The sequence below is a fragment of the Ahaetulla prasina genome, chromosome 17, assembly GCF_028640845.1.
Source record: "Ahaetulla prasina isolate Xishuangbanna chromosome 17, ASM2864084v1, whole genome shotgun sequence".
Lineage (NCBI taxonomy): Eukaryota > Metazoa > Chordata > Lepidosauria > Squamata > Colubridae > Ahaetulla > Ahaetulla prasina.
In genome coordinates this window covers 10,484,083-10,499,708 of record NC_080555.1, presented here as the reverse complement: position 1 = coordinate 10,499,708, position 15,626 = coordinate 10,484,083, and the positions used below count along the sequence as shown (strand labels likewise).

The following is a 15,626-nucleotide window of genomic DNA, read 5'->3' as shown; positions in this document are numbered from 1 at the left end:
TGGAGGCTCGAGGAGGGCAAAAAAATGGGTCTACCGGAAGTTCGGGAAGGCTGGAAACGGGCCTGTTTCCAGCCTCCAGAGCGCCTCCGGAGCCTGGGGAGACCATTTTCGCCCTTCCAGAGGCTCAAAGAAAGCCTCGGGAGCCCAGGGAGGGCAAAAGTGCCCCCCCTCACTGTGGTGCAGGAGGCCGACTAGGCCACGCCCACCATGGCCACGCCCACCTAGCAGCCAGGCAGAGAACCCCTGGCTAAAATTTTTGAAGCCCACCCCGTGTGTGTGTGTGTGTGTGTGTGTGTGTGTGTGTGTGTGTGTGTATGTGTGTGTTTTGTACACCAGAGGGGGCGGCTGAGGCCAGAAATGGAAGGAGTCCAGAGAGAAGAAGAGCTGAGCTTAATTCTAAATGCATTTCCTTTGGTTAAATAAGAAACAAGCGGTGGAATTCACCCTCTTTATTTCACATTTTTTTCCCCCTCGTTCGAGCACCCGGACAATAAAAATTTGACAATTCAATTTTCAATAAAAATTTGAAATTAAGAGAAAAAAATTATGCACCTGGTCCTTGACTTACGACCGCCCTTGAGCCCAAAATTCCCGTTGCTGAGCAAAACAGTTGTTAAGTGATGCTGCAAAGCTTGTAATTGTGAAAAACGGTCAGAAGTCACTTTTTGGAGCGCCGTCGTAACTTTGAAGGGTCACTAAATGAACAGTTGTAAGTCGAGGACTACTTATATTCAGTGTTTCGGATTCTGCTTATAGCCCACATTTCCTTTAAGACCTGCTTAATGTCTTAACAACCTCAGCTGGGTAGCATCTCATAGCTCTCATGGACTGAGCTCAAGAAAGGCAGTTGTAGCAGGTGGATGGGGCACCACAAGGAAACCACAGCTGAAAGTTGGAAAAACATTCTGATAAACCAGCAAACACATTGTGATGTGTTTTCTTTGCTATCCACTTTTCTTTTCTTTTCTCTTTTGTCCAGAGCAAAACGTCGGCGCGCATTTACCCTGCCTACCACACGGCCTTCGATACCTTTGACTACGCAGACCGATATATCGATCCCGGTAACGATTGGTGGGCAGTGGGACAGGCAGATCTCAAGCAGACCTTTTTTTTTTAAATTTGCATTTATATCCCGCCCTTCTCCGAAGACTCAGGGCGGCTTACACTATGTCAAGCAATAGCCTTCATCCATTTGTATATTATATACAAAGTCAACTTTTATTGCCCCCAACAATCTGGGTCCTCATTTTACCTACCTTATAAAGGATGGAAGGCTGAGTCAACCTTGGGCCTGGTGGGACTTGAACTTGCAGTAATTGCAAGCAGCTGTTGTTAATAACAGACTGCTTTAGTCTGCTGAGCCATCAGAGGCTACTGTTTTTATTTATTTATTTTGTTTATTTGCATCCCACCTGTATTATCTGGACAACGCAAAGAGGCAAACAGATCCAACACAGATCTTCCTCCTCCTATTTTCCCCGTAACAACAACCCTGTGAGGTGGGTGGGGCTGAGACAGTGATTGGCCCAAAGTCACCCAGCTGGCTTTCATGTCTAAGGCGGGACTAGAACTCCCAGTCTCCTGGTGATTGGCCCAAAGTCACCCAGATGGCTTTCATATCTAAGGCGGGACTAGAACTCCCAGTCTCATGGTGATTGGTCCAAAGTCACCCAGATGGCTTTCATATCTAAGGCGGGACTAGAACTCCCAGTCTCCTGGTGATTGGTCCAAAGTCACCCAGCTGGCTTTCATGTCTAAGGCGGGAGTAGAACAGTAGTGGGTTTCAAAACCTGGCGCTACTGGTTCATTGAGAAGATTCTGCATGAGATCGTTTTTTTGTTTTTTTAAAAAGTTTTATTTTTACAATCATATCAAATAATTCATCCAATGTACAGTTATATACAATTAGTCGGGCTTGCCCAGTCACCACCCCCCTTTTTAACACTCTTCCTCTTCTACCTTCTTTACTTTCCAAACCTTCCTCTCCTTCTCTTATCTACATCCACTCCTCCCTCCACCCTACACCTTCCTTCTCCTCTACTATCCCTCTTCCTTCCTCTTCTCCTCTTTCCTACCTCCTACTCTCTTTTCTCCTCCCCACCGTTCTAAAATGGTAACTATGCAGACCCGACCCTACATTAATTATATTTCTTCAATAATCCTGTACATTAACCATCACTCCATCTCTACCAAACCCCCCAATTCCCTCCCCTTACCCCCACCCCCACCCCGACTTCCCAGAACAAAATGCAGGGTATCAAAACTAACAATCATAATCCAAAATAATTCCTAAATTATAATCTTTAGTCACACCACACTTAGTCACACTCTCAATTCCCCTCTCCTTTATTTATTTTATTTTATTTATTAAATTTGTATACCGCCCTTCTCCCGTAGGACTCAGGGCGGTTCACAGCCAAGTAAAAAATACACAATAAATACAATTAAAATACAATTTAAAAACCTTATTAAATTGGCCAGAATTAAAATTTAGAACTAAAACCCATAAAAAACCCATAAACTAAAAACTAACCCAGTCCAGCGCAGATGAATAAATGAGTTTTAAGCTCATGCGAAAGGTTCGGAGGTCCGGAAGTTGACGAAGTCCTGGGGAGTTCGTTCCAGAGGGCGGAGCCCCACAGAGAAGGCCCTTCCCTGGGTGTCGCCAGACGACACTGTCGCTACCGACGGCACCCTGAGGAGTCCCTCTGTGAGAGCGCACGGTCGGTGAGAGGTATTCGGTAGCAGTAGGCGGTCCCGTAAGTAACCCGGCCCTATGCCATGGGCGCTTTAAAGGCGTTCACCAGCACCTTGAAGCGCACCGGAAGGCCACAGGTAGCCAGTGCAGCCTGCGCAGGATAGGTGTCACTGGGAGCCACGAGGGCTCCTCAATCACCCGCAGCTGCATTCTGGACTAACTGTAGCCTCCGGATGCCCCTCAAGGGAGCCCCATGTAGAGAGCATTGCAGTAATCCAGGCGAGGCGTCACAAGGGCGTGAGTGACTGTGCACAGGCATCCCGGTCTAGAAAGGCGCAACTGGCGCACCAGGCGAACCTGGTGGAAAGCTCTCCTGGAGGCGGCCGTCAGGTGGTCTTCAAAAGACAGCCGCTCATCCAGGAGAACGCCCAAATTGCACCTCTCCATCGGGGCCAGTGACTCGCTCCCGACAGTCAGCCGCGGACTCAGCTGACTGTACCGGGATGCCGGCATCCACAGCCACTCCGTCTTGGAGGATTGAGCTTGAGCCTGTTTCTCCCCATCCAGACCCGTCGGCTTCCAAACACCGGGACAGCACTTGATAGCTTCATTGGGGTGGCCCGTGTGAAAAGTACAGCTGGGTGTCATCAGCGTACAGCTGGTACCTCACACGAAGCCACTGATGATCTCACCCAGCGGCTTCATATAGATGTTGAACAGAAGGCGAGAGAATCGACCCCTGCGGCACCCACAAGTGAGGCGCGCGGGTGACCTCTGCCCGTCAACACCGTCTGCGACCGGTCGGAGAGATAGGAGGAGAACCACCGATAAACGGTGCCTCCCACTCCCAATCCCCCAGCCGGGCGCAGCAGGATACCATGGTCGATGGTATCGAAAGCCGCTGAGAGGTCTAATAGGACCAGGGCAGAGGAACAACCCTATCCCTGGCCCTCAGAGATCATCCACCAACGCGACCAAAGCCGTCTCAGTGCTGTAACCGGGCGGAAGGACTGGAGCAGGTCCAGATAGACAGTTTCCTCCAGGTGCAGGGGAACTGATATGCCACCATACTCTCTACAACCTTCGCGAGCGGGTTGGAGACTGGACGATAATTACCTAAAACAGCCGGGTCAGGAAGGCTTCTTGAGGAGGGCCTCACCACCGCCTCTTTCAAGGCGGCGGAAGACTCCTCCAACAAGGAAGCACTCGTAATCCCTGGAGCCAGCCTCGTGTCACCTCCTGAGTGGCCAGCACCAGCCAGGAGGCACGGGTCCAATAAACATGTGGTGGCATTCAGTCTACCCAGCAACCTGTCCATGTCCTCGGGAGTCACAGGGTCAAACTCATCCCAACAACATCACCAAGACCGCCCTCAGACATCCCGTCCGAATCACTACAATCTTGGTCCAAGCCGTCCTTCAGCTGAACGATTTTATCGTATAGATAACTGTTAAACTCCTCAGCACGTCCCTGCAACGGGTCATCCCGCTCCCCCTGGTGAAGGAGGCGGGTCACCAAACAGGGCAGCTGGGCGGTTATCTGCCGATGCAATGAGGGAGGAGGCGAGAACGCCGCTTCCCTCAGTGCCACTAGGTAGGTCCTAGTATAGGATCTAACTAGTGTCCGATCAACCTCTGAGCGGCTGGACCTCCAGGAACTCTCTAGGCGTCTTCTCCGGCGTTTCATCCCCTCAGCTCCTCGGAGAACCAAGGGCGGTTGGGATCTCGCGGGTCAGAGGTCCGCAAAGGCACGACACGGTCTAAAGCCCCAGCCGCAGCCCGTTCCCAGGCTGCAGCTAGTTCCTCCGCCGTGCCGTGAGCCAGACCCTCAGGAAATGGCCCAAGCTCCGTCCGGAACCTCTCAGGGTCCATCAGGCGCCTGGGACGGGACCAACGTAATGGTTCCCTCTCCCTGCGGTGTTGGGGAGCGGTCAGAAAGTCCAGGCGAAGGAGAGTGATCTGACCATGACAAAGGTTCAATGACTATTTCCTTTAAGTCCAGATCTCTCAACCACTGACCAGAGACAAAATCAGGTCCAGTGTGCCACCCCGATGTGAGTGGGGCCATCCACTACTTGAGTCAGGTCCAAGGCCGTCATGGAGGCCAAGAACTCCCGAGCTACCGTCGATGACAAGCCGGCAGATGGCAGTTAAAGTCCCCATGACTAAAAGTCTGGGGTCTCCACCGCCACCCGGCAAGCACCTCTAGGAGCTCGGGCAGGGCAGCTGTCACGCAGCAAGGAGCCAGGTACGCGACCAGCAAGCCCATCTGACATCTATGACCCCACCTCACAAGAGGATTCACACCCGGCAATCTGAGGTACAGTGGTCTCCTCGGCTCTAGACTCTCTTTAATCACAACCGCCACCTCCACCCCTACCCTGGGCCTCGGCTGATGGAATGCACGGAAACCCGTGGGCACATCTCAACCAGGGCACACCTTCAATGCCCAGCCAGGTCTCCGTGCGCCTATAATATCCGCGGCACCCCTGAATTAGATCATGTATTAGGGGGCTTTATTGGTGGACCGTGCGTTGCATAGCATCAGGCGAAGGCCCAGGCTCTGAGGGTCCTGACCATCCGGGAACGGGTAGTTAGATCGGGGCACGCGATCGCCTGCATACATCGAACGCGTGACCCCTGTGTCGATCCCCCTTCCGCCATATCTGCCTCCCACTTACCGTGCGATAGACTCACCCTCACACAAGGAACACCTCCCCATAACCTCCGCACCCTTTTGATAATCGCCACGAGCATGCGTTGGAACTGGTTTCCCTCCCGACGGGCTACCCCCCTCACCCGCCTTACCCCTCCCACCCCTTAAAAATACCCTGTCTAAAAACCCCCAAAGGCTCCTTCTTCTCGCATGCCACCTCTGTGGGTCCCAAGACCCGTCATTGAGGCCGGCCCTTGGTAGCGATATGGGCCATTCCTGCGGGGCACCTGCAGGCGCAAGAGTTCACGTGCAGTGTAGCGCATAGGAAAGTGCGAATCGCGAGGGATGCTAAGATGGTAAACTCCCAAAGTAACAGAAATGGTAGATCTTCCAGCAGTCCAGATGGTCAAAGGACAAATGGAGCAGGAACTGGATAGCGATGACAAAACAGGAACAGACAGGCCGACAGTCTCCAAGGCATGCCAATGGGGAACAGTTCTACAAGAGATCATAATTAGGTAGATGTGGCTAGCGGTCTGTCCAAGTCCGAGACCAGTCCAAGCTAGTCCAATCCAGTCCAATCCACTCCATCCCGCAGATGGACATGCATGACCGCCCAGTTTAGATGACCCATAGTCCGGAATAAGGGGGGGCGGAAATAGGACGGAGCAAGCCAGGCCATAAGGCCACAAAGGAAAATACGATGGAGCAAGCCAGGCCACCAAGGGCCATTCGATGACACGCGATGAAATAATGCGATAAAACAGGCCAAAAGAGGGGACAAACCTCAGCCACGGTTCCGGCCTCTTCTCCCACCGAGGCCTTACCACACCCATCCTCGGTGGGGCTGCCACATCTAGGGCGCCGTTGGACGGGCGCCACGCGGACCACACAGCCTCGCTGGGCACAACCAGCGCCGATGGACCTGGCGCCGATGGAACTGGCGCCAAAGGAGCCGGCAGGCCCGCCGACAGGCAAAAACCTTCAAAAATATATCTAATACAAAATATTTCCTAAATTTACTCATATGCTATTCGATATTTTTTTTTATCTGATACTTATTTTAAATATAATCAATCCACATTTTCCATTCTAAAATATATTTTTCTAGTATATAGTCTTTCAAGTAAGCGGAGATTTTTGTCATCTCTGCCAGATTTGATACTTTGAGTGTCCATTTGTTGTTTTGTTTTGTCCATTCTTCGATTGTAGGTAATTCTTCTTTCTTCCAATACTGAGCAATCAAAAGTCTTGCGACTGTTATTAAGTTCAAAATCAATTTAGTCTCTATAGCTGTATAGTCCATAATTATTCCTAGTAGAAAGAACTGCGGAGTAAACTTAATCTTTTTCAAAATATTCTGCATGATCCACCAGCCTTTAATCCAAAATACTTTAACTTTTTTACAAGTCCACCATATATGGTAATAAGTAGCATCTTCACAATCGCATCTCCAACATTTAGCAAGATCTAATATGTGTTTCTTGTAAACAGGTAATGTTTTTAAATTATTTCAAATAATGAAATACTTTCCTTCTCTTCTGCGGTGAATTCAGGCCATTAACATTCCAAGATAATAGTTTAATTGCCATTATCGGCCAAAGGAAACTTTTGGAACACCAGCCGCAGATCACATTTTACTTTAGGCCTTGCTCCTCCACTGTTTCCATTGTAGTAGTTGCCAGTTGTTGTTGTGCCTTCATCTCTTGTTCCTTGCGTTTAGCAGCAGCTCTAGTCAGCCTTTGTTCTTTTGAATCTAAACCCGTCGTAGGTATTTCCAACACTTGTAATAAATCTTCTTCCATCACAATCTGTTCTTGTACCTGCTTCACTTCTCTTTCCTTCACTTCAGCCTCCTTCTTCTAGCTTCCAATGGGGAAGACTTCCAACTTTAATACCTCAACATAAAATTCTCTTGCTTTTCCAACCGTATTGAACGATGTACTTTCCTGCATAATATACTATTATACCAGTTGGAATATCCCATCTATATTCAATCTGATGTTTTTAAGTTCATTCACCAGGAAGGCAAATTCCTTCCTAGCCCTTAACATTTTGGTGGAATTTCCTTTAATATCAAGATATCTTGACCAGCAATCTGAATCTTCTCCCCTTATATGAAGCTTGCAAAATCTGATTTCTCACTGTTCTGTTTGTAAAATAAATAACAACATCCCTTGGCAACTTTTTTGCCTTGCTATCCAAGAATTCACACGATATATTTTCTAGTATATAGTCTTTCAAGTAAGCGGAGATTTTGTCATCTCTGCCAGATTTGATACTTTAGTGTCCATTTGTTGTTTTGTTTTGTCCATTCTTGATTGTAGGTAATTCTTCTTTCTTCCAATACTGAGCAATCAAAAGTCTTGCGACTGTTATTAAGTTCAAAATCAATTTAGTCTCTATAGCTGTATAGTCCATAATTATTCCTAGTAGAAAGAACTGGAGTAAACTTAATCTTCTTTTTCAAAATATTCTGCATGATCCACCAGCCTTTAATCCAAAATACTTTAACTTTTTTACAAGTCCACCATATATGGTAATAAGTAGCATCTTCACAATCGCATCTCCAACATTTAGGAAGATCTAATATGTGTTTCTTGTAAACAGGTAATGTCATTTTAAATTGTTTCAAATAATGAAATACTTTCCTTCTCTTCTGGTGAATTCAGGCCATTAACATTCCAAGATAATAGTTTAATTGCCATTATCGGCCAAAGGAAACTTTTGGAACACCAGCCGCAGATCACATTTTACTTTAGGCCTTGCTCCTCCACTGTTTCCATTGTAGTAGTTGCCAGTTGTTGTTGTGCCTTCATCTCTTGTTCCTTGCGTTTAGCAGCAGCTCTAGTCAGCCTTTGTTCTTTTGAATCTAAACCCGTCGTAGGTATTTCCAACACTTGTAATAAATCTTCTTCCATCACAATCTGTTCTTGTACCTGCTTCACTTCTCTTTCCTTCCCTTCAGCCTCCTTCTTCTAGCTTCCAATGGGGAAGACTTCCAACTTTAATACCTCAACATAAAATTCTCTTGCTTTTCCAACGTATTGAACGATGTACTTTCCTGCATAATATACTATTATACCAGTTGGAATATCCCATCTATATTCAATCTGATGTTTTTAAGTTCATTCACCAGGAAGGCAAATTCCTTCCTAGCCCTTAACATTTTTGGTGGAATTTCCTTTAATATCAAAATATCTTGACCAGCAATCTGAATCTTCTCCCCCTTATATGAAGCTTGCAAAATCTGATTTCTCACTGCTCTGTTTCTAAAATAAATAACAACATCCCTTGGCAACTTTTTTTGCCTTGCTATCCAAGAATTCACACGATATATTTTATCAATTTGATAAGCCACATCTGCTGGACGAGCTGCTAATATCTCAGCAAATACTTCAGAAAAAATTTCCCTTAAATTCTCTTCCTTATTTTCTTTCAAACCTCGGATTCTAAGAGCAAATTCCATATTTCTATATTGTATCAAAACTATTTCATCCTCTGTTTTTTCCCATTTTACTTTGAAATTCATCCATTTTATTTTCTAATTTTAAATTATGTTGCTTAATTTCTTCAACCTCCTCTTCTAATAAAATCTCTTTCGTTGCCAAACTTTGTACTGCCATTACAAATCCTTCTTTAACTTCTTTATTTCCCACTTGAATTTCTGATATCTGCTCTTTCATTTCAGACATCTCATCAGTTATTACTTTAAATTTTTCTTCTATAAAGCCTTTTAAGTTCTCTTGTAACGCATCTAAATTCAATGATCTAGTCTCTGCTGTATGAGCTGGAGAGGCACCAGCTGATAAAGTTCCAGAGCTCTTTGTTACAGTAGACTTTAATTGTTTGGCTGCCATCTTCTATAAAATTATTTATTTATTTATTTCCAACTTAATATTCACTTTAAATCTTCTTAACTGAAAAACACAGTCTTTTAAAGCAGTATTTAAAAAATCTCCCTAGATTCTATCAGCAGGCAGCAAAGAGTTAAAGCAGCAAGTAACATGCAAATTACCAACTGCAGAGGCACACGCTGAAAGTATCACTTTCGCTTTCCACTCGTTAACTTGTTAACAATTCGCCTCCATTTTCTTGCTGTTTTCAAGCTTGTTACAAAGTATCGGGAATCGGCTTGGCTACTTGCTTAAAGTTCTCCCACTTTCGTTCTGTCCGGTATAATCCTTTATTGTCCAAAATAAATCTCGGCGTTTGGTCGTGGTGATTGGTTCCGCCAAAGCAGAAGAATCCTCGGATCTGGAGCACTTCGGGTTACTGGAGGGAACTTAACCCTTCAAACCCCTTTTTTCTCAGGGGCTTTAGGGAAATTCAACCTCTGCCCTCAGCTCACCCCTTCTCCTTCTCCCGAAGAGGGGGTTTTCCGAACCGCTGGACAGCAGATTTAAGCTGTCCTAGCGATTCCACATAATCCAGAGGTTGGTGATCGTAAAGATCACCGCCATCACCTACGGTGCCAAACCGGAAGTCCCATGCGCAGATCGTTTTTGATGACGTCTGGGTGGGAGGGTAGACCCTCCTGCTGCCGCCACTACTGATTCCTGCGAACCGGGAACAACCGACCACTGGACTAGAACTTACTGTCGCCTGGTGATTGGCCCAAAGTCACCTAGCTGATTTTTATGTCTAAGTCGGGACTAGAACTCAGGGTCTTCTGCTTTCTAACCAGTGCTGTAACCACTAGACCAAACAGGCTCTTGCCCAATTTTCTGCTTTTCTGCTTATTAGGCAGAGAGGTCTCACAAATCCTTGCCTACGACAATATGTCCCACTTTTAGAGATTTATAGAAATAGTCCTTGAGTTTCAACCATATATTTAGCGACTGTTCAAAGTTACGACAGCACTGAAAAAAGTGACAGGTCCTCGCACTTATGACTCTCATTGTGTCCTTGTGATCAAAATGTAACAAGCACACATTTATGACGGCTGTGGGGGTCCAAAGGTCCTGGGATCCCCTTTTGCAACCTTCCTAGGCACTTCCAATCAGCGAAGTCAATGGGAGGGGGAGCCAAATTTGCTTAATGACAGTGTGATTCACTTAACAACGGTGGTGATTCACTTAACAACCCTGGCATAAATTCGAGCGCGAGTCCCTTAACAACTGGCCAAGGTTGAGAAAGAGCTACAGATAGAAATGGCCCCAGAGATATTTGGCTCTGTTTATGTGTACGTGTGTGTTTGTGTGTGTGTGAGGCAGATGAGGAAACAAACTCTCCCTGTTGTGTGTGTTGTGTTGATACCTGCACTATCGCACACAAACATCACGACACTGATTTTCCTGTTGGAGTTAAACTGCCCGATTCCCTCATGGTAGCTTGTTGGGGCCCAAATGATAGGATGAAGATCGGGGTGGGGTTCACTTACCTTTAGCACCGATTTGCCCCACACGCGCACACTCGCTTCAAACACACACGTGTGTTTTCTGTGCATATGCCTGGCCTCGAAAACGTGCCTAAATAGCATGAATTGGAGCCAGGTGGGGAAGTGGGGGGGGGGTTAGGCCCATCTGCAATTGGCTCTACCGGTTCATGCGAACCGGTGCGAACCGGCTGAATACCACTTCTTCGTCAAAAGCTGGTGGAACTCCGATGGCCGCCATCTTGCCTTTTTTGACACGCCCAGGGTATACTGCAAGCTTCCCAGACATCCCGGTCAGTCTCCCCTCTCCCCACAGGATTCACCAGCCACCGGGCCGTGGCACAAACAGCCGGCAACGTCTTGTTGCGCCTGGCGGAGACCTTGATCCTGCCCTTCAACGTGAGCGACTACGGGGAGACCTTGCAAGCCATGTACGACACGGCCGAGCGGGCGTTCCAGGCGGACCTCCTCAACCACAAACTCTCTCTTGGTGAGGAAGCGAGGAGTGGCTTGCCTTGCAGGGCTGTTGTGCGGAGAGACGGCAAGGAAGGAGGTCACCACGGCTTCACATATCTATGGGATTCTCAGCCGTCCAGGGACATGGTTGTCCCAAAGGGGTCTGGTTTTTCTTTGAAGACGTTTCGCTTCTCATCCCAGAAGCTTCTTCAGCTCTGACTGGATGGTGGGGAAGGGAAGGATTGATATTCCTTGTGGACAGCCGGTCATTTGCATCCTTTTAGAGCAGGGGTCCCCAACCTTGGCCACTTTAAGCCGGGTGGACTTCAACTCCCAGAATACCCAGCCAGAAAGTGACTTGGAAAGTGAGGGGGAAGGGCTGTCAGGACTTACCTCAGGACCACCGGCTTCCCTGGCTCAACTCCAGGAGCCAGAGGCAGGCCAGGTGGAAGAGATAACGAGGCCTCCATCCCCTGACTCTTCCCCCCCCAGGCCACGCCTCCAGACCCAGCTGATGGCAATCAGGCTTGGTTGGACCCTAGGTTTCATAGGCAGGAGAGGAGGGAACAACAGAAGCAGGGGTGGGGCAGGCCTAGGAAGTGCTGAGTCATGGAGCCACACCCCAAAGGATATAAAGGCAGCAAGAGCTGCTGTGCTTCTTCGTAGCAGGCAAATCAACTGATTAACTAAGAGCTGAAGTTTGTTCCTGGATGATTCATCGGCGTCAAGGGAGATAACAGAGACACTTGGCAGACGCTCGCTATTTTGCTGCCAGAGCTGATAGTGCCGGCTAATTAAGCCATCACTCAGACAGAGGCGAAGGAGGACAGAACAGCATCAATATATCTGCTGAACAAAACTCCGCATTGACAACAGGAAGGGCATCCGGCCAGTAAACACTCCGTTCCCATCAGCTGCCCAGACTCCACCCCGCAAGGGATTACGGGATCATTAAAAAATGGGAAAAAAAATTAAAGATTTCATGCCATTGCAGGGGTCATCACAATTCAAATTATTGTACGTGAAGGAAATTGAAAAGGCATTTATCAATCTTTTCTCTTTCTTCGCTTCCCATCCTTCTAGTTCCCCTCCGTGACGCCATTGCTCGCTTCAAGTCTGCAGCTGCCGGCCTCAACCAGCACATCGCAAATTTGCAAAATGAAGATTCTCCCAGGTGATTTTGTTTTTTCATTTCTCTAATCCCGTCCAGTGCAGGTAGCCCTCGATTTACAACGGGTTCATTTAGCGACCGTTCAAAGTTAGAATAGAATAGAATAGAATAGAATAGAATATAGAATAGAATAGAATAGAATAGAATAGAATAGAATAGAATTTTTTATTGGCCAAGTGTGATTGGACACACAAGGAATTTGTCTTGGTGCATATGCTCTCAGTGTACATAAAAGAAAAGATACCTTCATCAAGGTACAACATTTACAACACAATTGATGGTCAATATATCAATATAAATCATAAGGATTGCCAGCAACAAAGTTACAGTCATACAGTCATAAGTGGAAAGAGATTGGTGATGGGAACTATGAGAAGATTAATAGTAGTGCAGATTTAGTAAATAGTTTGACAGTGTTGAGGGAATTATTTGTTTAGCAGAGTGATGGCCTTCGGGAAAAAACTGTTCTTGTGTCTAGTTGTTCTGGTGTGCAGTGCTCTATAGCGTCGTTTTGAGGGTAGGAGTTGAAACAGTTTATGTCCAGGATGCGAGGGGTCTGTAAATATTTTCACAGCCCTCTTCTTGATTCGTGCAGTATACAGGTCCTCAATGGAAGGCAGGTTGGTAGCAATTATTTTTTCTGCAGTTCTAATTATCCTCTGAAGTCTGTGTTTTTCTTGTTGGGTTGCAGAACCGAACCAGACAGTTATAGAGGTGCAAATGACAGACTCAATAATTCCTCTGTAGAACTGAATCAGCAGCTCCTTGGGCAGTTTGAGCTTTCTGAGTTGGCGCAGAAAGAACATTCTTTGTTGTCCTTTTTCGATGATGTTTTTGATGCTAGCTGTCCATTTTAGAAGTTACGACGGCAGTTTTAAAAAGTGTGACTCGGGATAGTTTTTCGTACTTGTGAGTCCCTTGCGGCATCCCCCATGGTCAGACGATTTAAATTCGGATGCTTGGTAAGTGACTCACATTTATGATGGTCGCCGTATCCCGGGGGACCACGTGATTCTCCTTTTGCGACCTTCTGACAAGCAAAGTCAATGGGGATTCCTTTAACAATTGCAGCAATTCATTTAACAGATACGGCAAGTCATCATTTAATGTCCCCGTAATCCAAGGGGGGAAATGTAAAATTTGTTACTACCGGTTCTGTGGGTGCGGCTTGGTGGGGAGGGGGGGGATGTAATGTGACTGGGTGGGCGTGGCCAACTTTTTTTTTTTTAACTTTTAAAAGCATTTTTTCTACAACCTCTTTGGCCGAAGAAAAAATGCTTTTAAAAGTAAAAAAAACCAAAAAACCACCTCTGACGATCGTGCGGCTCAGCCGGGCGGAGGGCGGGGCCAGGGACTTTTGCTACCGGTTCTCTGAACCACCCGCCAGCATCGCTACCGGATCACGTGATCCGGTCTGAACCGGGAGCCTTTCACCCCTGCCATAATCCCTTGCGAGGTGGAGTCGGGGCAATTGAATGGAGCTGAGTGTTTACTGGCCAGATGCCCTTCCTGTTGCCAATGCGGAGTTTTGTTCGGCAGATATATTCTCACGGTGCCCAGAGAGAGAAAAATATCACTCTTTCCTCCCTCTCTTTCTCTTTCTCTCTCTCTCTCTCCTGACATTCGTTTAGTCCTTTTGCTCTGCGGACGGTGAATGACCAGCTGATGCTGCTGGAAAGAACATTTCTGAACCCGAGAGCTTTCCCAGACACACATTATTACAGGTAACTCAACCTTCCGTTCCCCCCCACACACCTGGATTGTTTTTCCCATTTAGTCATTCTGAGCCTCTCTAAGGTTGGATTTGCCGCAGCAGGCTCAAAACAGTCAAGTTCTCCCGCAATCTGAAATTGTATGTCCTTCCTTCTTCTTGTCTTGTTTTTCTTTTTCTTTTCCTTTCCTTCCTCATCCCTTCCCTTCCCTTCCCCCTCTTCCTTTCTCTTCCTTTCCTTTCCTTCTCGTTCTTCCCTTCTTCTCATTTCCTTTTTCGAATTCCTCCCAATTATATTTTTCATAATTGCTTCCTATTTTCTTTCCTCTTTTCCTTCCTTCCTGTTCCTTCCTTCCTTCCTTTCTTTCTTCCTTCTTTCTTTTTCTTCCTTCTTCCCTCCCTCCCCTTCCTTTTCCTTCCTTCCTTCTTCCTTCCTTCTTTTCTCCCCTACTCCCTCTTTCCCTTCCTCCCTCCTTATCTCTTCTCCTTCCTTCCTTTTCTTTCTCCCTTTCTCCCTCCCTCCCTTTTTCTTCCTTTCCTTCTTTCCTCCTCCCTCCTCTTTTCTTCCTTCCTTCCTTCCTTCCTTCCTTCCTTCCTTCCTTCCTTCCTTCCATCCTTCCATCCTTCCATCCTCCCTCCCCTTCCTCCCTCCCTCCCTCCCTTTTCTTTCCTTCCTTCCTTCTTCCCTCCCTCCCTCTTCCCTTCTTTCCTCCCTCCCTCTCTCCCTCCCTATAATTTTGATGGGATCTGCACCAGGGGTCGGTTCTACTTTCCTTTACTACTGGTTTGCATCGTGCCTGCGTGCTCTTCTGCGCATATGCAGAAGAGTTTTGATGACGTTTGGGTCAGTGGGCGGAGCCTCCCACCAGTTTTGCTACCGGTTCTATAGAACCGGTCCGAACCGGGGGCAACCCACCACTGATCTGCAGTGTTTAGAGTTGCCATCTTGACTTTTTTGACCCCGCTCGGTAGACGCCTCTGGCTGTGCTCCAGTAGAACCGGGTGATAAGAATTCATATCTACTGTTGCCTTTCAATGCAATTTGCAATCTCCCTCTGTCCTCACAGCCACGTCATCTGGGCCTCCCGCTCGTCTTCCGTGGCTACTTTCCCAGGCCTGGCCGACGCCGTGGCTGTGGCCAGAGAGCAGGAGAAGTGGGACGACGTCCATAAACATCTGACGGTGGTTATCCAAGCGGTGGAAAACGCTGCCTCCTTTCTCGAACCCGTGGCCGAATGACCCGGCCTCATGGTGGCCCCCCTTAGGAAGCCTCGATTTATAAAAAGCCGGCTTTACGTCTTCGGAAGAAATAAAAGCTTTGCACTTTATAAACCCTCTCTTGAGCGTTCGGCGCCGTTCTCTCAGGCTCCGTGCCGAGCAATGCAAAACAGTCCTGCAAGGTGGTCTTAGGTGGCTTTGGGATCGTATTGCAGGTGGAATTTCCTCTAAAGCAGAGGTGTCAAACACAAGGCCTGCAGGCTGGATCCGACCCACGATGTGGTTGGATCCGGCCCGCGGGCCCATCCTGGAAAATGTAAGGGGCCGGCCCACATGGCTT

At 47.4% G+C, this 15,626-nt stretch overlaps 1 protein-coding gene across 1 annotated transcript in view; it reads left to right on the top strand.

Moving 5' to 3' along the window:
• NAALADL1 (N-acetylated alpha-linked acidic dipeptidase like 1) overlaps positions 1-15,307 on the top strand; it is a 46,905-nt gene extending 31,598 nt beyond the window's left edge. Inside the window, exons 15-19 of the mRNA XM_058160754.1 lie at positions 980-1,061; positions 11,047-11,220; positions 12,270-12,360; positions 13,989-14,081; positions 15,136-15,307. Coding sequence (XP_058016737.1) covers positions 980-1,061; positions 11,047-11,220; positions 12,270-12,360; positions 13,989-14,081; positions 15,136-15,307 — 612 coding nt within the window. The remainder of the gene's footprint in view (positions 1-979; positions 1,062-11,046; positions 11,221-12,269; positions 12,361-13,988; positions 14,082-15,135) is intronic.
• Positions 15,308-15,626: the final 319 nt, after the last annotated feature.